Genomic DNA, 21720 nt, shown 5'->3' on the forward strand with positions numbered 1-21720 from the left:
CGTTCCGCCGTTCGCGCCGCTCTATGCGCCGCCGCGAGCTCAGCCGGCCACCACCAACTCTGGGCGGCACTACTTCTGCTCTTCTTCCCCTTTCCATTTCCCAGTCTGTCTCTACTACATTCCAGGTCCCTGCCTCATCCCTGCTTCCTGCTCTGTTTCTTTACTTTCTTTTATTAATTCTGTTATTATTTTTAGTTAGATTGCTGATTAATTCTGTTTGTTAGGATAGATAGATATATATGCTGTTAGGTAGCTAGGTTGTGGTTAGAGGATTCTAGGCCTGATAATTGCTCCTTTCTTGATTATCCAACATGGCTTAATACTGCTTGTTTGCTGAATGATGTTGGTGTGATCATTACTGTGCTGTTTCTGTTTCATGTGACCTAATTCTACCTGCTGCCCTGCTGAACTGTACTTGTGAAATTAAGTTTGATGCTGCCTTTGTACATGCAATCCATGCTTTTCTCATGTTAATTGCAATTTTTGGATTCATGTGCTTATATTTTATCTTATTTATTTATTAGCTCTGAGGGATATTTCTTTGCATTTTGATCATTCCCTCTTGATGTGGGAGTTCTAGTGCAAGTGGGGTTTTCCCTTTTTTCTGGGATTTTGAAGTGGAAGTGGGAGTTCGAGTGATTTGGATTATACCCGAGAGAAGGGGCTGGTTGATGCAGCTTTTGTTTAAATAATTAAAAGTTCATTTATGCTCAGTTTTGAATATGCTGCCTGATCAGGGAAAAAAGGTAAAGTTACTCAGCTCATATGTGTGTCTTTCACTAATCTATTATGTTTCACTCAGTAAATCACTATTGATGTCTTTGTTATTTATGGTTATCTTTCAGCAGTTTGTTGAACTACAATTCCCAAATTCACATATTTTTTGTTTATTAGGCAGTCAATGACAAGCAAAATGAAGCCATCACAGCTGCATCTAATGAGTTGGCCAAAAGAAAAAACGATCTTGAAGAAAATTTAAAACTTTCACATGATTTAAAAGTAAGTATAGTTTCATAATGATCTTAGGCTTTCTATTTCTTGTATTTGTAATTTTCTTGTTCTGATACTTACTGGAAACTATTTAACTGGGTTGATGGATTCTCACGCTCATACATAGCTGCTGCCTCTTCAGAAGTTGTTAATACAAAATACTGACTTCATGTGTTGTTGGGCTTATTGAATGCCTGAAATAATGATTGCTTAACTTAAACTTAGAAGTTCACATTTTGCTTGGGTTGGGAATGGTTCTTATATGTGGCATTTCATGTATTGAAACATAATATGTCTAGAATCAAAGTGGCATTTCATCCATTTTCTTAGAGTATAGTCTTGATCTAAAAGTAATATTAGAGTGCCCACTAAACTCTAGTTGCTGCCTTGCTTCGATGAATTCATAACTCTTAATTCCATTGATAAATTCTTGGTTTCTGATTGATTATGTCACTCATGGAAGGTCTAGGCGCAGCATGGAATGTTGCTAATGTGACAAAAGGATCAACTGGGGTGATATTTGGTCTCGGAACTGTTGGCCTTTCTGTAAGTGCAGCGAACAACTCTGTCTATCTTAACTTTTCAGTTCTCAATTGATTACTAATTATCATTTCCAAACTACAAGATAATTTATGAATTCTCCTTTAATTAGGTTGCACAAGGTGCAAAACTAAGGGGAGCATCTCGAATAATTGGCGTGGATAAGAATCCACATAAGTGTGAAAAAGGTGCCAAAATCAGTCCTGAAATCGATCTGAATATTGTTTTTTCACCTAGCACAATCCTTGGTTCATTATTTGTTATTGTGTTTGTTGTTGCCGCAGCAAAAGCTTTTGGATTTACAGAAGTTGTTGACGCGAGTTCCTACCAAGAACCTATTGCTCAAGTTACTATTCCTTTTTCAGTTATACCATCTGACAAGGGCTACTTATTACAAGTATCCAAAGCAAAAGTTTTCATTCCAGTGGCTAAATGGTCGTCGCAGATTCTTCCAACTCACCACCGTCTTCTGAGTTGTGTTCGTCGCCTGGCCTCTGTCTCCGTCACGATTCTGCCCCCCTCTTCTCAGACTACTCAGTAGAAAAATCCATCTCCATTCCAGTTTCCTTCCTTCGAGTTCAGAGAGCAGAAGCTCAACCAAGAAAAAAACCTTAGACTTCGACGGTCAGTATGTACCCGAAGCCATGCATCATATCCCTCGAACTTATTTCTTATCAATGATATTGTTATGGATTTGCTAAGGTTCGTTTCGATATTTTGCTGATCCTTTAGTAGTGTAGTTGTGACTTGGTTGTTCACTTGTGCGTTTTAGAGTGAAAATTGAGTTTCTGTTGTGCATTACAGGGCTTTAGTTGTTTCCACTTTCCAGAGCTTGAACTTGTTTCTTATATATTACATTGTCCTGGATTTGCTTTGATAAGGTTTGATATGAGATTCTGATGGTCTTCTTAGGTAGTGACTTGATTATTCATGAATTTGATTGTATAAATTGAGTTTCATTGGTGCTTTATGGGACTCTTGTTACCGGAATTAGAACTTGTTTTTATTAATGCTATTATACAGGATTAAAGAGTCTGTTTTGAGATTTTTGATGATCTTTCTCTTTGGTAGTGACCTGATCTTTTCGTGAAGTTTGCTGTGGAAATTAAGTTTCTGTAGTGCCTTATGAGGCTTTTGTTGTTTACGGAACTTTAACTTGTTTATTATAAATATTGCTGTTGATGATTTTCCGGTTACAGATCCGTAATTGATGAACTGAAGCAGATCAAAGTTGTGAACATGCGTAACAGGGTAACACAAGTCAATTTTATTCGCATTGTGGTATTTTGTTTTCATTGAACAAAAAGCATCTTGTGATTATGCATGCTGTTTTATGCAGGAATTAGTGCTGGATTTATTGCAGTCTGTTGTGGAGATAATTACTTATGGTGATAAACATGATCCATCCATTCTTGAGTAAGATCTTGTTGGGAAAATCTCGTTGCTTATGATCTTGTTAGTATTATCTTGAAAATTTTGAATTTTGTATTTGATTAAATGGTTCAGATGTTTCATGGATCGCCAAGTGGTTGCGGAATTCGTTCGAATGCTTGATATCAGTGAAAATTCAAGAATTGAGGCACCATTACTTCAGTATCTCAGCATAATGATTCAAAACATGGATAATGAACATGCAATTTGTAAGACTGTTAGTATTTCTTGATGTTTCAGGCTAAGGTCATTAGACTTTAGAGTTTTACCTATTTTTCATACATTGTTAGGCATGAAATAGTTATTTGAGTTGAAAACTTTAATTTTTTTAATTGAAGATCTTTAGACCCATCAATAGTGTGATGCACGAGATCTTATGCTATGCGGAAATGTTGTCAAATATGGTACACAGAATCCAGATGGTCTGTTGGTACTTTTATATTATCTACTGGTATGTCTTAGGCTTCATACTGGTACTTAATCCAATATGCTGTGCTGACTTTGCATCTTGCAGACTATTGTTTCAGCAATGGTTATATTAATAGCATTATTTTGCATCCATATGAACTTGATGGGGGAGACTTGGCTCCATACTATATGTCTTTTCTAAGGTTGTGTTGCAAGTTTTTCTGTTATAAATTTTCTCTCCTCTTTCTTTTATTAGTGAATCACATAAGGGTGTAAATTTTCTGATTCTGATATTTTGTTTCACATGGTTTTATGTTTGTTGTTATCTTTTAATATTTATTCTAAAAGGAGAAACTAACTTTTGGTTCATTTCTTCATTCAGGGCTGTTAGTGGTAAAATAAACAGAGACACACTTTGCCTTCTTGTGAATGTACATGGGGTAGGTCAAAACTTGTAAATATGATGGTTTGTTGCTGTATATTGAGCTAAAATAATTGTCTTCTCACTTTTGAATAGGACAAGTGAATAATGAATTCATCCTTTTTTTGTTGAATTTACTATGCTAGAGTAGTTTTGAATTACACACGTTTATGAATTCACATTCTGTATTCAATAATATTCTGTTTCTAAATTTTATATTCTGTAACCTCTTTTACCTTGAAAAAGTTTATTCCCTCACCCAAAAAAATAATCTATTTGAAAATTAAAAAAAAAAAGGGGTAAGTGGTTGGTCACAAAAACATATGATACTAACATTAGTAGTCATCAGCCATGAATTATAATACTAAGTTGTCAGAAAAACATGAAATTCCTTAAACTATCAGAAAAGCACTAAAGAAAATTTACAACATAATTTGGTCTCTGCACTACAATAAGAAAAAAATGAAATCGAATTAAATGCAAACTTGATCCTGTGAGTTACAGTATATGAACAAAAATTTGGAACTTCCATATTTGCCCCCTTTCAATTCTTTTTTAATGTTCAAAGTGGGAAACACCAAATTGGATCCATTATCATACAAATGACCAATTTATAAAAGAGAAAGCTAAGCAATGAACAGTGTTGTCTTCTGCAGCAAGCACTTTCCATGCTATGGCTTGTTCATATGAAACATGCCTCCCCATTGTTGACATGCATATTCCAGCTGGTAGATAAGCATAACCCTGATACAAGAACACATTCACCATTTTTTTAATAGGGAAGTGTAGTTTGCAACAAGAAAATGCAATAACAATGTGAAACAACATAGTTTCCATCTTTTATTTTCTATTTTCCATATATTATATTCTCAAGATTTGCGAAGAAAAAACTAAACGACAAAAATAAAATCTTAGGGTGCATTTAGTTTGCTTTTCATTTCAAGTGTTTTCTGTTTTCAAAATTTCAGAAATTAAAAGGAAAAACAGGCTGTGAAAACAAAAATCGGTTTTTTATTATTTTCACTGTTTTCTCTATTTTCTTAAAATCCTACAATAGTAACTGTTATTGGGAAGAGACATATTACTATTAGGCCTTTTTCCCAAAAAGAAATACCAACTATAATGCTTCAATAGGTCTAATCCTAGAATCATTTAACAAAAATATGAACTTACCTATAACTCTGGCAGATCTTTGTATCTCTACCTGTCTCCTCTAGAGAACACTATCTATGTGATTTATGGAGATGGCAGAGTAACATGGCCACATTTATAGAGAACATGGCTTACATCCTTGTAATCGATGTTGATAACTGCAAAATTGACACTTTGCTAACATACTTGGTACCTTGTTGCACAAGACCAAGGATAACCCCGTTGAAGTTGCCTAAATCTGTCAATAGCAGAGGCATTGTCACCAAAGAAATGACTAATGGCAAATCAGGCCACATCAAGTTTTCTACCAATGATCCCAAAGATGGAAGATTGCTTGACAATATTGAAAGTCAAACAGCAAAAGGAACCAGTTCAACAAATCCTTTTAGTCAACGCTTCCATTTTGCAGATAAGAGTAACACAAAGAAAACTTCAAAATTAATGCAAGCCTCAAAAATCCCTCAGGTCATCAATGGAGAGGACACCAATAACTCCAGCCATACAGCAGAGACTAGAAGCCCAAGAGTACAAAATAAGTTTGGTTTTGAGAAGCATTCACCTACAAACCAATCATCAGAGTCCAAAAGTAAAAGAAGACAACACAAGCAATCATCAGAGTCATTGTCCCTAAGTTCCACCCCTAAAGCAAAAAGTTTGTACCTTGCAACAAAGAAATGAAGGCTTCAGCAAGATCCGGTGTCAAAAGAGGAACTTTAAGCATCAAGCTGATGTTATTTCCTCCAATGTTGACAGCAACAGAAGCATGGATTCTCACCGTGACATAGAGGGCACCCAAGCTGATCATTCTGAAAGCAACAACAACATTTCCATTCAACAGGTGACTCACATGAATCAAAATGTAAGTATTTCTTCCTCCCATTATACAATGGTTGCCCATAAGCATAAAGTACTATGTTTAATATTCTTTCATTGATCAGACTGCTACAAAGGAGCTAAGCAAGGAAAGTGCTATGGCCATGATAACAGTTACTTCAGAACAACAAAGTCCAGTTTCTGTTCTTGATCTGCAATTTTACAGTGAAGACCCACCTTCTCCAATCAAAAAGAAGACAGAAATCTCAAAAGATTTAGGTATATTCTACACTTAAGTTTTTGTGATATTCACATAAAATCATCTATAGAAAGGAGTTTGGATTACATTTTAACTCTTTCATATTTATATTTCTACAGATGAAGCTTTAGCCACTCCTGATAACATAGGGCATGCATTGGACCTTCCTCTTTCATTCAATAACACAAAGGCCAACTTCAGCAATGGAACCAGTGATGATGACCTTCAAACTCAGAATTTGGATAAAGTTCTTTGGCAAAATGACGATAATGGCGAGAAATTCACCAATTGCAGAGAGAGAAAAGATTCTGACCGTAAATACATAGCAGAAATATTGCTCGCATCAGGGCTGCTCAGTAGCCCCAGCTTAATCCAGGCAGTTCATTCACTAGGTCACCTGATAAACCCAAAGTTGTTCTTTGCACTTGAACTATTGAAGACAAACAAGCTGCAGTTCAATATGAAGCACAATGCTGGGAAGATTCTTAGGATAAATAATCTTGAAGAAATGCAAAGAAAACTCATATTTGATGTTGTCAATGAGATTCTAGTACAAAAAATTAGTGCCTTAATATATGTATATTTTGGCTAAAAAATAAGTTTGAGATTCTTAATATGCAAGGAAACAGGCAAGCATTGTTTATAAGCCTAAACCAGTACAAGTGATGTGATGATAAATAAATATTTGAGCCTTAATCATTTAAAGAACCTTTACAACTCATGAAACAGCTTGAGTTTTATGAGAAAGTGGCAAGAAATTTAACTTTGTTAACCAAAATATCATATAATAAAGCACTCTCAATCATTTTTAACTATGTCACATCACAAGAATGGACATTGGATAGGACCCAGCCAAGTTAAAGGCCACAGGATGCATACCTTTGCAATGGAAACAATAAGATCAATGTCCTGCAGGAATGCAGAACGTGTAATATGCCAGCCATTATCAACACGCTGTAACATGGTTACCGTGTCCATCGGGTTCTGGATAATTGAGTGATAGTTAGGAGCATCTTCGTCTGAGACTGGATAATGGAAGAGATTATATCGCTTGTCATATAATATCCTGCCACAGAAACAGAAGAGACAAAATCAGAGAGCCAGAGAGAGAAGCTTTATGTGTTCAATTAAATATGACAATGGCCCAAGTGAAGCCAAGAGTTCATGAATTTAGAACATATTAGTTGCACTTGTCTTACTTGCAATGTTTATTCGTCACATACTCACATCAGTTATATCAATTTAAAACAATTTATAGATATTTTGGTTGGTGTATTTTAGATAGCATTCAGAGCTTGGTTAATAATTAAGGACTTTAGGATCATTCTGCAACAATGTCATTAGAAGTTTAAGACATCAATCAAACCAAGAACAGGCCAAAAGGTTAAGAAAAAAATGTTTTGAGAATTGCATAGACCTAGTAACAAATCTGGCATACTGAAGCATCCACAAGTATGTTAACCTAAGAATCGTTTAGGAGTCATATAATTTGTTTACTTAAAGGAATCACACAAGCTAGTGTTAACCAAAACATCATCAATCATGTTCTTGTCACTGCTTTTCAAGATATAAGCATGAGCCCACAAACCCAAAGACAAAGCACCCAATCCAGTACAGGAACTAATCACACTTTGCATGGTGTAACCGTCAGGATCATGAATCCTCTGCATCTCACAGAACATTCTCAATGCAGTGTCATACTCACCAGCACTTGCATAAGAGTCAATCATGATGTTCCATGAAACCTCACTTCTCTCGGACATTTTCTCGAACACCTTGTGTGCCAAGTCTAGAAACCCACAAGTTGCATAAAAATGAATCAAACTGTTACAAATATGAGTATCCGATTCAAACCCAAGTTTCAATACACGAGCATTCACCTGTTTCCCTTCAGAAAGAGAGAACAAGTAAGCACATGCCTTTAATACAAAACGGTATGTGTAATTATCAGGAATAACAGCTGCACTTTGTTGTTCTCGTTCCATCATTAACATTGCTCTGTAAAGTTCCATGGACTTGTGTTTTTGATCTGCGATTCTAGCATATGCTCTTATGAGTGTGTTCCACGTGAAGGAAAAAGGAACAGAGATAGCGCCGGCGATGATGGAACAGAGCTGCTCGACGGAAAAAGGAGGCGACCCCGGCGACGATGGAACCGAGCTGCGCGACGATGCTTTCAAAGCTGAAACAGTAGCTGCACGATGGTGGAACAGAGCTGCATGATAACGACGGTGGCTTCGAAACTCGTTTCGGCGACGGCGTCGGGAGATGGACGGAGGTGAGGTAGTGAGATCGATGACGGAGAGAGGAAGGAGGAGCTCGAGGGTGATGGGAGGGATGGGTTCGCGTTTAGCGTTGTGTGGAGCTAAGGTTGCTGGGTTGGGTAATTAGCTAGGGCATCTCAGCAGATAGGAAGAGGAGAGAAGAAGATGAAGAAGACAAACCTTCAGACAGAGGCCTCAACGAGAAGATTTCTGAATGCACATGAAGAACAATTTTAGTTTTTTATTTTTTTAATATGTTTAATAAAGATGAAGAACAATTTTGATTTTTTGTTTTTTTAATGTATTTTTGTTTTATTGTTTCAATCATTTGAAATTATAAAATTAGAATTAATTGAATTTTAAAATTTGATTAATTTAAAAGGATATTTTTGTCTAATCAAATAAAGAAAGGATGTTTAAGTCTTTTTATAAAATTAAATAAATAAATATTTTTTATTTTTATTTAATTAAAAGGGTGTTTTAGTAAAAGTGGTGATATATTATATATTTAAAAAAAAAAATTAAATGCTGACGTAGAAAATAAATTCCACATAATTTATTGTTATTTGTCCACGTTTTAAACGTATCGGTACGTATTAATTTAGCATCGTACCGTAGCAAACACCATTATTAATTATCATTCTGAGATTATTAGATGTGAACTAAGCAAAAATGCAAAGAAATCAATAAAAGTATAAAACATAGAGGAGGTGTAAGAAGGGATTTGCTACCGTCAGATCTATGAATCTTGCAATGAATCCAAGGGTCAGAATTTCTTTCTCTCTCACATACTTCAGACACGAGAAAGACAACCTGAACCTCGGTAAGAGAATGTTAGAGAGAGAAAGAGAAAAAAGAAAAAACAGAAAGAAAAGAAGCTGTTCGTTCTTCTTCCCACACAAAAAGTGGTTTAATCTTCTCCTCTTCTCTTCTCTCATTGGATCCATGACCACCACCCTCATCTTCCTTCTCCTCTTCTCTTTCCATTCTTCTTCTAGTTTCTCTTGATACAAAACTTTTCGCACTGAACCAGAAAGACAGAGAATAATCACCAACACAATTGGAGAAGGAAGAAGAAGAAAATAAAGAGAGAAAAGAAAAAGAGAGATGTCCAAGTTTTTGGCTGTGTATTTAAATCGATGAAAAAATAATGAAAATTTCTCGATTTTCTTAACTGTGTATTCTTTCTTCTTTCTTTCTTTCTTTCTTTGTATCCAATTTTTGTTTTGTTTTGTTTTGTTTTGGTGAGTCCAAATCTCAATGGATTTGGACAGCATTGAGTGTGTGTCATCCTCTGATGGCATGGATGAAGATGAGATCCAACACCATAACCTTCATCCTCATCATCACTCTGAGTTTTCATCTTCGAAGCCTCGCAATGGAGGCGCCAACAACAACAACAACAACAACAACAATGTTATGGGCGCAACGGTGGTTATTCCTCCTGCAACCAGCGTCCATGAGTTGCTTGAATGTCCCGTTTGCACCAATTCAATGTATCCCCCAATTCATCAGGTTAGGGTTCTATCCCTAATTTTCATCTTATTCATTTTTTTAAAATTATTTTGAGGTGATTGCTAATTTCCTTTTGGTGATGGATTTGAAGTTGGATTGAGTGAATTTTGATGACATGTGTTTTTGAGTATTAATGGAATTTTTCTTTGAGTTGGGGGAATGGGTCTTAGAGTTAGTTTTGGGAATTTAGGGTTATGGTTGCATTGAGAAAGTGTTGTGTATAGAGGGGCATGTTTGATTTAGTGGAATTGAGCTGAAACAATGATTGCAGTGAGATGCCAGTTCAAGGAGTTTACCATGGTGTCAGAACTTTAATCTCACATTTGTTTATTACAAATAAAATTTGAGCAAAGTGAATTATTTACTGTAGTTCAGCATTTCATTCTTGTTTAGCAATTGTAAATTTATCACTGGTCTTTGGTATACGAAGTTTTTTATTCTTTTTGATATTATAGTTTCTGAAAGTAAGTTTAGTTAGAACTGATTTTACAGAAATTGTTTCCATTAGAAGTTGGTATGGAGTAAACTTGATTTATGTTTGATGAATATGTAGTAAGACCTTGGTGAATGAATCCGAGGAGTACTATGGATGTTCTTTGTTAGTTAAACTCAAGAAAATACTTTGTACACAACTATGTTTTGTTGTTGTATCAGATGTAAGCTTGGGCGGTAAAATGGCAACAAGATAGGATTAGGAATAAATGCATTCAAGACAATGTTGCAGTAGCATCTATTTTAGAAAAGATTGTAGAATTTGACTTTACAGATTTTTGGGCTTTTAGCCTATGGAAGCTCTGGTATTAAAAAGGCCTTGGGTATAATTAAAAGTTTGAAGAAGGATTTGCATAAAACCACCCATTAGGGTTATAGACCATGAGAACATATATTTTATCTGAAGTAGAAGACAATATGAAGTCAGTGTGACCCAAGGGATGCTATGGTTGAAAGCTCTCTGTATCAGTTATTAAAAAATGAAAAGTAGTAAAGGATTTACTTCTTCTTATCTATTAGGCTGAGTAAGAAGAATGGAACAATAAGTTATATGGTTACCTTAGAAGTCATAATAAATGGGAACAAAAAGGTTGAAGATTGGCCTTGGCAAAAATGCCAATTTCATTTGTCCTCCTGTCTCCTAGCTGAGGTCTTTTAATTATAATATGAAATAAAGTAACAGGCTAAGTCTGAACTACAAATAAAAACTGAAAATGTCAGGAAGATTTGTTTGGTTTATCTCCTTTTCTTGTTAAAGAAACTGTTAGGAGAAAGGAGAGAGAAAAATCAGCAGAGAGAAATTACTGACTGAAACCTTTAAAGGCGAATTAGCTGGAACCCAAAGACACTAGAAAAATAAGCCTTTCCCCAAAGTTATGCAGGTATAAATTACTGACTGAAAAACTACCTTAGCAAACTGATGTAATCATGCACGGCACATGTAAGTAACTAACTGCCTATGTTGTAGTTGGAACGTAGGAATGCATAGCATATGTAGGTGGTTCTTGTTAGAGGATGAAAAAAAATGAGAGGGTGAGAGGATTCAGACTGGATTCTGAGGAATATTGATTGGCTAGGTCGCTAGGATTTCTTATAGACAATGTGTATTGAAGTATATTATTAATTGACACATACTGCAAAATGTCTGTATTTGTGAAGATGTGGAAAATGAAAGTAACCAATAGATTTCTTGCAGTGCCATAATGGGCATACATTGTGTTCCACATGTAAAACAAGGGTGCACAATCGGTGTCCCACTTGTAGACAAGAGCTTGGAGATATTAGGTGTCTGGCGCTGGAAAAGGTGGCTGAATCGCTTGAGTTACCTTGCAAGTACTACTCCCTCGGATGTCCAGAAATATTTCCATACTACAGCAAGCTGAAGCATGAGACAGTATGCAATTTCAGACCATACAATTGTCCTTATGCTGGATCAGAGTGCTCTATTGTCGGGGACATTCCTTTCCTTGTTGCACATCTGAGGGATGATCACAAGGTGGACATGCACACAGGATGCACATTCAACCACCGCTATGTAAAATCAAATCCCCGTGAAGTTGAGAATGCAACATGGATGCTCACGGTAAGTGTATCAGATTTATTTCTACAGATCATTACCCTTTGTCATATGTTTCCACAAATGGATATTAAAAGATGACACACAACAGGCACCCATTGGTTTGTGGTACTTTAATATCTGTTGGTGGAAATACTGGGAAGTCATGGAGAGATTGAAAATTGGAATTGATCCCTTGTGAAATTCGTTAAGATGCTTCATGCCTTCATATGGCTAGTTATCCATCAAGATTTGAAAATGACATTTTTTCTTATCATTTGTAAAGTGACAAATTAGTCCTTTTATATTAAATTTTTACATGTATTGAATATTTGTAATATGTTTGAACTGTGAAGGATGAATTTGTCTGGTAAGGGAATGGTTTGAGTAAGTTGTCATTTTCAGATCCTAAGGGACAACTTTGTCTCTTGTGCTTTTGATAAGAGACAAGGTTTTGAGGGTTTACTCATTTTTTTTTTCCCTTGTTTAAATTGATGAGAATTTAGAAATGGGTACTTTTATTTTGATTCTCTATTTAGCAGCAACTGCAAGATTATCTCATTATGCTTCTTGCTGCCTGATTGCCAACTTGTATTTCCTCTGGTTAGGTATTTCATTGTTTTGGACAATACTTCTGTCTCCACTTTGAAGCATTCCAGCTAGGCATGGCCCCGGTTTACATGGCATTCCTTCGTTTCATGGGGGACGAGAATGAGGCTCGGAACTATAGCTATAGCCTTGAGGTCGGGGCAAATGGCAGGAAACTCATTTGGGAGGGTACTCCACGAAGTATCCGGGATAGCCACCGGAAAGTCAGGGATAGCCATGATGGTCTGATCATTCAACGAAATATGGCCTTATTTTTCTCTGGTGGAGATAGGAAGGAACTGAAACTAAGAGTTACAGGAAGAATATGGAAGGAACAACAGAATCCAGATGCCGGAGTGTGCATACCAAATCTTTGTAGCTGATGTCTTAATTGGATGACAATTTTTTTATTTTTATTTTTTTATGGCTTGTGTGTTGGGACACTGCATGTGTATCTGCACCAACTTTGTGCGTGTTATATTAGAGTAAGGCACTAAGGTGGCTTTGAAATTTTCAGTTTGTGTAATAAACAAGATTTTTATCTAAAATTGCTTGATCAGAATTTTGGATTGGGACCAGAATTTGTGTTGTATTTGCTGTGATTAACGAGGATCACTTGGTATAGACGTTATGTTATCTTCTTTTTTTTTTTTTTTTATTATATTCAGATGGATTGGACACTTTCGAATCATAGGTATTACATCACAAATTCACGTACCCTATCTACTTACACACCCATTTTAAAGGGTTCTTAACTACCACCTGGCCTTGTCAAAGTTCAAACTCGGATGAAGCATATTAAGAGGCATGTTAATATACCATCTCAACAAGCCTCAGCTGCGAAGTTATGATATCTAAGGATAGTCAGGAATTAGTTTCGAATTAGTTTCACATTGTTTATTACGGAAACTTTGTTTTGGTTTTGGTCAAAGTAATGTTCTCTTATGTAGCGTTTGTTTTGCAGTACTGGGACTGAGACTGAGAAATTGAGACACAGTATCATGTTTGTTGGTTCAGAGACTGGTACAAAAGTTTCTGTCTCTGTCCCCAAAATTTCAGTATTTCAGTACCTCCAAAATGTAGGGATACAGGGGACTGATATTTTTAGAAACAAAGACTGAAACTTTAATAACATTTTATACCTAAAATACTCTCATTTTAATTAATTAATTCCAATTTTATTCTTTGTGTAAATTAAATTAGAATTTTATTCTTGTTTCAATTTTTGTCTCTCACTTGGCACCAAACAGAATACTAAAACTTATTTCAGTCTCTGTCTCTTAATCTTTGTCTCTCAGTCTCAGTCTTTCAGTATGTCTCTCCACCAAACGATACCTAAGTTATGTTTGCTGCTTCCATGTCTTATTGTAAATAGAATGAGAGAATGAGACTTGCGCGTTTCGCAAACTCAAATAAATGATAGCGCAATTAATAAATATTAAAATAAATCAAGTTGAATTGGTCTAGTGGTTAGTTTACTAGTCCGCTTAAACAAGTGTCGGGGGTTCGAATCCCGCCTGCTGCATGCAGCAATCCATTGGTCGGCGACAAACCCTTAAACGGAGCTCAGAACCGCGTTGGATATACATTATAAATTTATAAAAAAATTTAAAACGCGTAGTTATTTATATAATGTCAAAGATTATTTTTACTAAAAATATTATATATACATAAAAAAATAATCATTGTATATTTATGTATAAAATACTTGTACTGTTTCATTCTTAATGTGTATTTTATATTTTAATATGTATTTTATACAAGTAATTGTTTTTTGTGTGTGCATATAGCATTGTTATATCTTTATTAATTTCTGTTTCAAAAATTAAAACTTCATATATCTATATTATCAATTATTTTGATAAGTATAAATAAATTGCATTTTCATTAGATAGAGTTAAAATATAAATATTAAAATAAAATAAAATAACATTAGTTGTTTGCTTGATTCAGCTCAAAAGTTAGCATTTTAAATTAGCGATTATTATTTTTAATGATTTTTAAGTATCTTCGCTAGTAATTTTATATAGTATTTTTTCATTTTCTTATTTTAAGTATCTTATAATATGCAATGTTTTACATTGTTGATTTGATAACTCATCCTCTTTACTGGCACTCCCTTGAGAGACTTCAATATTTTTTAACATTTGTTATCATTATTTTGACTTCACATATTACCTCTAGTGTCTATATATGCATGTAATTATATGTTTTAAATAATATGAATTGAATAACTTAGAAAACAATTAACATTACCAAAAAAAAATTTAGTTGTAGGATTAATTTGTTAATTATTGCGAGAACGGTTACAAAATATAAATTGAATAGTTAAGAGAATATTAATATTGTTAAAAAGAGATTTTAGTAGTATGGGCATCTTGCTAATTATTGTGAGAATTGTTATAAAAAATAACATTAAGATTGAAAGAAAGATATTTTTTTGGGTTGTCTATGGTATTCTCCAGCCTAATAGATTAAGGACTAATTTATTGCGGATCTAAATTCCATTTAAGAGTGAGCTGACCACTCGACCAACCCAAATTAATTATTGAAAGAAAGATATATACATTTGGTTTCATGATAGAATGACGTCTACTATAATATGCTTACATGGCAAAATTATAAGAAATTTATGTGTTTAAACGTAAGAATGACTTTGGTATCAACTTTTATAAAATATAAATAGATATTTCAATACTAAACTTGCACCTGAAATTCACGAGTAAAATTTAATTACTGTGTTTGGTAAACGTGTTGAGAAGGAAAGAAGCACGTTTGAGTTTTAAAGGTTTCATTTTTATGTTTAGCAACTTTTATCCTTTTGAACGCAGAATTGATTCTGCATTTAAATGCACGTTTAGAAGAAGCTAAAATTTATAGCTTCTGTGCGTTTCACGTTCATGGTAGCTGATTATGTTATCTTAGAAAATTAGGTGAAAATTTTATTTCTTTTTTACTAATCCTATCCTTCATTTCTATTCTATTATATAAAAATCGGATGTCTGCATTTAATGATGGAACTGATGTGGCATGTTCCGAAAAGTGTTTCCCAAATTAATTATTTTAATTCATTCAATACAATTTATTGCAATGACTTAATTATTTCACCTAATTGATTTGATTAAATGTTTAAATATTAATATAATTTATTATAATTTATATTACTTAATTAATTACACTACATTAATTGTAATTCGTTATATTAGTGAATTGGTTTTTTCCTTTATGAAGTCTAAAATAAAATAAATAATTTATTATTTATTCTAATTAAATTCATTAAATTTAATTATATATTATATATGAATTAATGTTAATTTATAAATTATTTTATATTATAATATTCAATCAAATAAATTGTAAATTACTTTAAATTATATACGCACGAAAAAATGGATTTAAATGTGATTTATATAATATAGATAGTATTTAATTAAGAACGGTGTATTTTTAAGTGTTTTGATATAACTTAATTATACCAGCTAATTGATTTGATTAGATATTTAAATATCAATATAATTTATTATAGTATATAATACTTGATTAATTTTACTACATTAATTGTTATTCTTTATATTAGTTAATTAGTTTATTCATTTATAAAGTCTGAAATAAAATAAATAATTTGTTGTTTATTCTAATTGAATTTATTAAATTTAATTATATTATATATAAATTAAAGATAATTTATAAATGACCTTATTTCTTTAGCCTTTTATATTTCGTGGATTGTTAAGTTTTAAGTTTTATAGTTTCGTAAGCAAAAGTAATATAAGGAAAAATTTTCTTCATTTTAAACGTAATTATTCTATATTATTAACTAATATCATTAGATTTGATTTATTAAAAATATAAAATAATTTTATATAACAAATTTTAATTAAACTCATTCTAAAATGTAAGCAAAATAAATTAATTTTCTAGGCGGCCCAATGTAGATCCATGATTTATATAATAATCAAACAAAGCATAGAACTTGTGAATTGTGATAAAGAAGGGAATAAAAAAGTAGGGCTCACACCATGTTGGTTTGCTTGCCTCCATTGCATCTTAACAAAACATGGGCCTACGGAGACTAATCCCGATTTCAAGTTGGGCAGATAGAAAACCTATCCGGATCTCATACAATTAATTTCAACCCGCACCCAAAGTCCTCTTTTAATCTTTTTAGGTCTTCTCTCTCCCAGCAAGCAAGCATATACGCCAGCAATAGAGAACGGCGTATATGCTTTTTAATTTTTGTTTTTAAATTTTAGAGTGTGATACTACATGCCGTGGAAGCAAAATTATAAGTACTGTATTTTGTGTTTTAATACTTTTGATCATGTAAAATTACAAGTGAAATTATAGAAAACAGTAATAACAATTCCGACAAATAGCTGGCATTCTAGAAATTAAAATTTGAAGTAATTAAAAATATTATTATATACACGTGAATAAATTGTATCATCAGTTTTTTTATTGTAAATTCTATGTTACTCAACAATTAATTAATCAATATATAATTTCAAGCTATATTTTTGTTATTATATAATACTTTTTATTATTTTATATTTGCAATAAATATTTTTATATAGCTCATTGCTAAAATAAAAAATTTTACTAATTAATTAGGTTCACAGTAGATTTTAGTTGTTTTTTTAAATCTAATGACACTTTTGGTTACTTTTCATTCGATAATTTTTCTGTCATGTATAATTATACAACTCATTCAAGCAATGATTATTGTACATAGGTACCAATATTTTACAGAACATTATGTATGGTACTAGATTCTTGATAAATCTAGATGTTTCTGAGGCTGTGATGCTTCGAAAAAAGTATTGTACAAATATTGTGAATTATTTATGGTTGTGCATATTGACTGTATTTTTATGGTGTTGTGATTGATAAGTAGCGTGTACTATAGAGAGATATCGCAATACATGTCTGTGTTTTCTGGCAAACCGGCGTATGTTAATAAAGATGAAGTTTTATATTCCACTGAGAGGAAGACAATAAAGGAGTTACGTGCGGCTGCGGATGTGAGTGCCTTATAGAAAACTACTTTTTTATGTTTGGTTCATTATTTGTTTTTTTTTTTTACTTTCAAACTGTTCCTATGTAGGTTGGATTCTATGTTATTCTGGTCACTATTCTTGATGTTGAACATGTTATAAGTTGGTGGTATAAATTTTGTGTTTGTAGCGTGAAGGCAGAAGCTAATGCGGATACATACTTCTGCGATGGCTGTAATAAGGACGTGAATAATATTTTTAATAGGTACGAATCTAATTGGACTTATTTGTGCAATCTTTTCATAAAAAAGTAATATAATTATGTAATTGATTATGTCTCTTTTTAATTTATTTACCAATATCTAGCTTAATACCAATAATTAGTAGACAATAAGAGAACAATTTATTAAAAACAAAAACTCCTTTAATTGATGGAAATATTGTCTATCCATAAAAAAATTGTCAAAATGAGATAGAGTGTATAGAAAAAATTCATATACCTACAACAATTTTATACTAAAGTCTCCTCTGCTAGACTAAAATCTAGAAAACTGATAAGCCTAAAAAAATTATGTTTGAGCATTTAAATTGTGTTGAATATAATTTTTATGATTTTATTGTAACTAAAGGGTGACAGGCCAAGTGTTAGTTGATGTTTTTGAATAAAAAAAGTAGGTATAAGTTGAATTTGTTGGTTTTAGATGGTACTGCTACAACAACTTTTGTTGCGTTCGATAAGGAGACCGCAGCTCTATTCGGACGAACCTGTACTGAGATGGTGAAAAAGTTGAATGTATGTGGTTTCTTCTGTTGAAACCATTTGAATGGTTATGATGATTCAATGTCGGATGTGAATATAGAAGATAATTTTATACCATCCTCAGAAACTTTAGACGATATGTAAAAATCTTATCTGTATGTTTATTTGCATCTTTGTGTACATCATGAACTAAATTGTATCGGTATGACAACTGAGTATCAAAAGAGATTTCATTCAGAAAATGTGTGGGATATAAAAAATCCTATTTATCAATGTCAACACTGTAAAGCATGGATGTGGTCTGAAGAAAGGCTTGCTAAATTCAAATAGTCGCCCCAACCAAAGTTTTTATTATGTTGTATGGAAGGAAAGATCGAGCTTCCTCTACTTTCTGTGCCTCCTAATGAACTCATTCAGCTTCATACTAGAGGAGATCAAAGAAGTATTCATTTTCTAAAAAATATAAGGGCATTTAATTCAATATTTTGCAATGGCCGAAAAAATTGACCTTGGGGTGAATAATGGGATTGCTCCTCCAATTTTTAAGCCTTGGGTCAAAACTACCATAGCATTGGTAGCTTACTTCCTCCGGATAGTCTGCGACCAATATTTGCCTAGCTATATATCTATGAACAGAAAATAAGATTAATAATCGGATAGGCACACTTCGGTAATTTTTATGCAACCAATCAAACATTTTAGTTATTTTTTATATGTGAGAGAAAATAACATAAAACTTTTTTTTTTGCAGTTCCAATGAAGCTATAAATGAGCGGGATAAGAAAATTGTGGCAATATTAAGAAACATGCTAGAAAAATATAATAGTTTGGCAAAGAGTTTTCGCTATGCGAGAGATAGGTACTAACAGAAAAATTGCACAAACATAAAGTTTAAGTTGATTAGTAAAAGGACTATAGATGGCAAGACATACAACTTGCCATCTGCATCTAAAGTGGCTGCATTGATTGTTGGCGATGTCGAACAACTAAGCAAAGATAGAGATATTATTTTAAAGAGTCAAACTAGAAAGCTCCAACATATTGATATTTTTCACCCATCTTATTTAACCTTGTAATATCCATTGTTGTTTCCATATGGGGAGGATGGATTTCGTTTGGGTATTGCAACATCAGATTCTATCTCCGCTAGGCCTACAAAGAAAAATAAAACAATCACTTTGCGACAATTCTTTGCTTTTCAACTACGTACATAAAAGGATGGGTGAATCTCCGTTAATTCTAAGATCAAAGAGATTATTCCAACAGTTTCTGGTATATGCCTACATAATGGTGAAATCAGAGAGGTTAAAATCCTTTAGGTGTAAACAACCATAGTTGATGGTTGACAAATACAAATGTCTGCATGAAAGTCTTATAAACGGGAATGTAGATGCTGCAAGGCTTGGCAAAAGAATCATTATTTCCGGTACTTTTACCGGTGGATCTAAATACATGATGAATAATTGTAAAGATGCATTTGCAATTTGCAGATATGCAGGATATCCTAACTATTTTATCACTATGACCTGTAACCCTGAATAAGTTGAGATAAAAAGAGAAGTGACTCCCATTGGATTAAAGGCAGAAGATCGCCCTGATATATTGTGTCGAATTTTCAAGATCAAACTTGATGGTTTGATTGATGACCTAAAAGAGGAAAAAATCTTTGGCAAATTTTTGGGATGTAAGTTTGTGTTTATGCAACACCTTATTAAAATCTTATGCTGTAATGTTTTGCTCATTTGTCTTTTCAATTTACATATGTTTGCACTATAGAGTTTCAAAAGAGATGGCTTTCGCATGCACATATCCTTTTATTCATGAATAACGAGTTCAAGCCACAAACACCAGATGACATAGACAAACATATAACAGCTGAGATTCCTGATTAAAATGAAATGCCAAATCTACATGGAACTGTTCAAAATTACATGGTACATGGTCCATGTGGTCTGTACAATAAGAATTCACCTTGCATGAAGAATGGATCATGTTCAAAGTTTTATCTCAAAGAGTTTAGACAACAAACACTCATTGATGAACCCGAATTTTTCAAATATAGGCATACTGATAACGGTCGAATAGTGAAGAAAATGGAATGTGTACTAGACAATAAGTTCATTGTTCCTTATAATCCAGAATTGTTGCTCAAGTTCGGGTGCCACATAAATGTGGAATACACATGCCAAACAAGTTCTTATTGTACAGACCACATGGACCGTGTAACAACTACCCTATACAATACTGGTGATTCGTTAGAAGCCACACAAGTTGTTGACGAAATTAGGAATTACTACGATTGTAGGTACATTTCGGCATGTGAGGCAGTCTGGTTTATTTGGATATAAAATTCAAGAGAAAGAACCATTTGTGAATAGACTTCTATTTCATTTGGAGGATGAGTAACCTATGGTTCAATTCAACTAGGTATCCTTTAAAAATGGTACAATATTCAGCCTTTTATTACAATAATTTAAAAAAAGTAAAACAAATACATCTAAAAATTATGAATAAATTTAGTATCTTTTTAAAATTAAATACACATTCAAAATACAAACTAAATAAAACTGAAATTTAAAATTTAAAATTTAAATTTCTATTCCAAATTTAATACATATCTAAAAATTAAATTATTCAAAATTCAAAATTTTGATTTTAAAATTCTTAAATAAATCTTAAACTATCTAATTATTAACTAAACCCGTACAAAACACTCAAAAAAGCAGAGAAGTCACGTTTGCCCCACATCAAAAATCCCGAGCCGCACATCGAAAGACGAAAATCCAGAGAAGTCATCCTCCGCCGCCGTTCTTTCGCGCCACCTTCTTCTTCCGCGCTCATCTTCGACAATGCCTTCCTCCTTCTCGGCGCTCAGTCACAATGCCACATTCCCCTTCGTCAACACTCATCTTCGTCGTTGCCTTCCTCCTCCTCGATCGCCGTTGGTCCGCATCAATGTTGCGGTTCGTCCATGCCGAAAACTCACCTAAGGTTTGGATGTGTCTATGACGCCATTGCTTTTTTTATTATTCTGTATAAATTTTTTATTTTTTTTGAAATAAAAAATCGAATAAAATGGCTTGAAGAGATTTTCATATATATTGCAATGTTAACTTATTTTTGCATGTGTGATTTCTGTATTTTGAAAGTGTTTCAAAAATATTTTTTTGTGTAACTTCATAATTTTAGATGTGTTACAATTGTATTTTAATGTTTAAATTTAAATTTTAGATTTATGATTTTGGATGTATTTTAAAAATATTTTCTGTATAACTTCATAATTTTAAATGTGTTACAATTATTTTTTAATGTTTAAATTTAAATTTTAGATTTATGATTTTGGATTTATTTCAAAAATATTTTTTGTATAATTTAATAATTTTAGATGTCTTACAATTGAAAAAAAAACTATAATTGAAAATATTTTATTTTGTGTATATAATTATATTCGACCATTTATCACTAGAAAGTCGTAAAACAGATCCTGCATTTTATCAAAAGTACAACAAGTAAGGGATTATTTTTTTTCTAAATACAC

At 33.0% G+C, this 21720-nt stretch overlaps 1 protein-coding gene across 1 annotated transcript; it reads left to right on the forward strand.

Moving 5' to 3' along the window:
- The first annotated feature begins 9103 nt into the window (after positions 1-9103).
- Positions 9104-12990, forward strand: LOC130935839 (E3 ubiquitin-protein ligase SINAT5-like). Its single transcript, XM_057865745.1, has 3 exons — positions 9104-9793; positions 11481-11867; positions 12449-12990. Exons 1-3 carry the CDS (start codon positions 9539-9541, stop codon positions 12809-12811), a joined length of 1005 nt encoding a protein of 334 aa, XP_057721728.1. The 5' UTR covers positions 9104-9538; the 3' UTR covers positions 12812-12990.
- Positions 12991-21720: the final 8730 nt, after the last annotated feature.

Source organism: Arachis stenosperma, chromosome 6 (genome assembly GCF_014773155.1).
Source record: "Arachis stenosperma cultivar V10309 chromosome 6, arast.V10309.gnm1.PFL2, whole genome shotgun sequence".
In the NCBI taxonomy this organism is placed as follows: domain Eukaryota; kingdom Viridiplantae; phylum Streptophyta; class Magnoliopsida; order Fabales; family Fabaceae; genus Arachis; species Arachis stenosperma.

Bases quoted from the DNA above. Each gene is read 5' to 3' on its own strand.
- LOC130935839 (XM_057865745.1), top strand. From the start codon at position 9,539: ATGGATTTGGACAGCATTGAGTGTGTGTCATCCTCTGATGGCATGGAT. The intron at 9,794-11,480 runs GTTAGGGTTCTA...GATTTCTTGCAG, and splicing joins TGTATCCCCCAATTCATCAG to TGCCATAATGGGCATACATT. The intron at 11,868-12,448 runs GTAAGTGTATCA...TCCTCTGGTTAG, and splicing joins ATGCAACATGGATGCTCACG to GTATTTCATTGTTTTGGACA.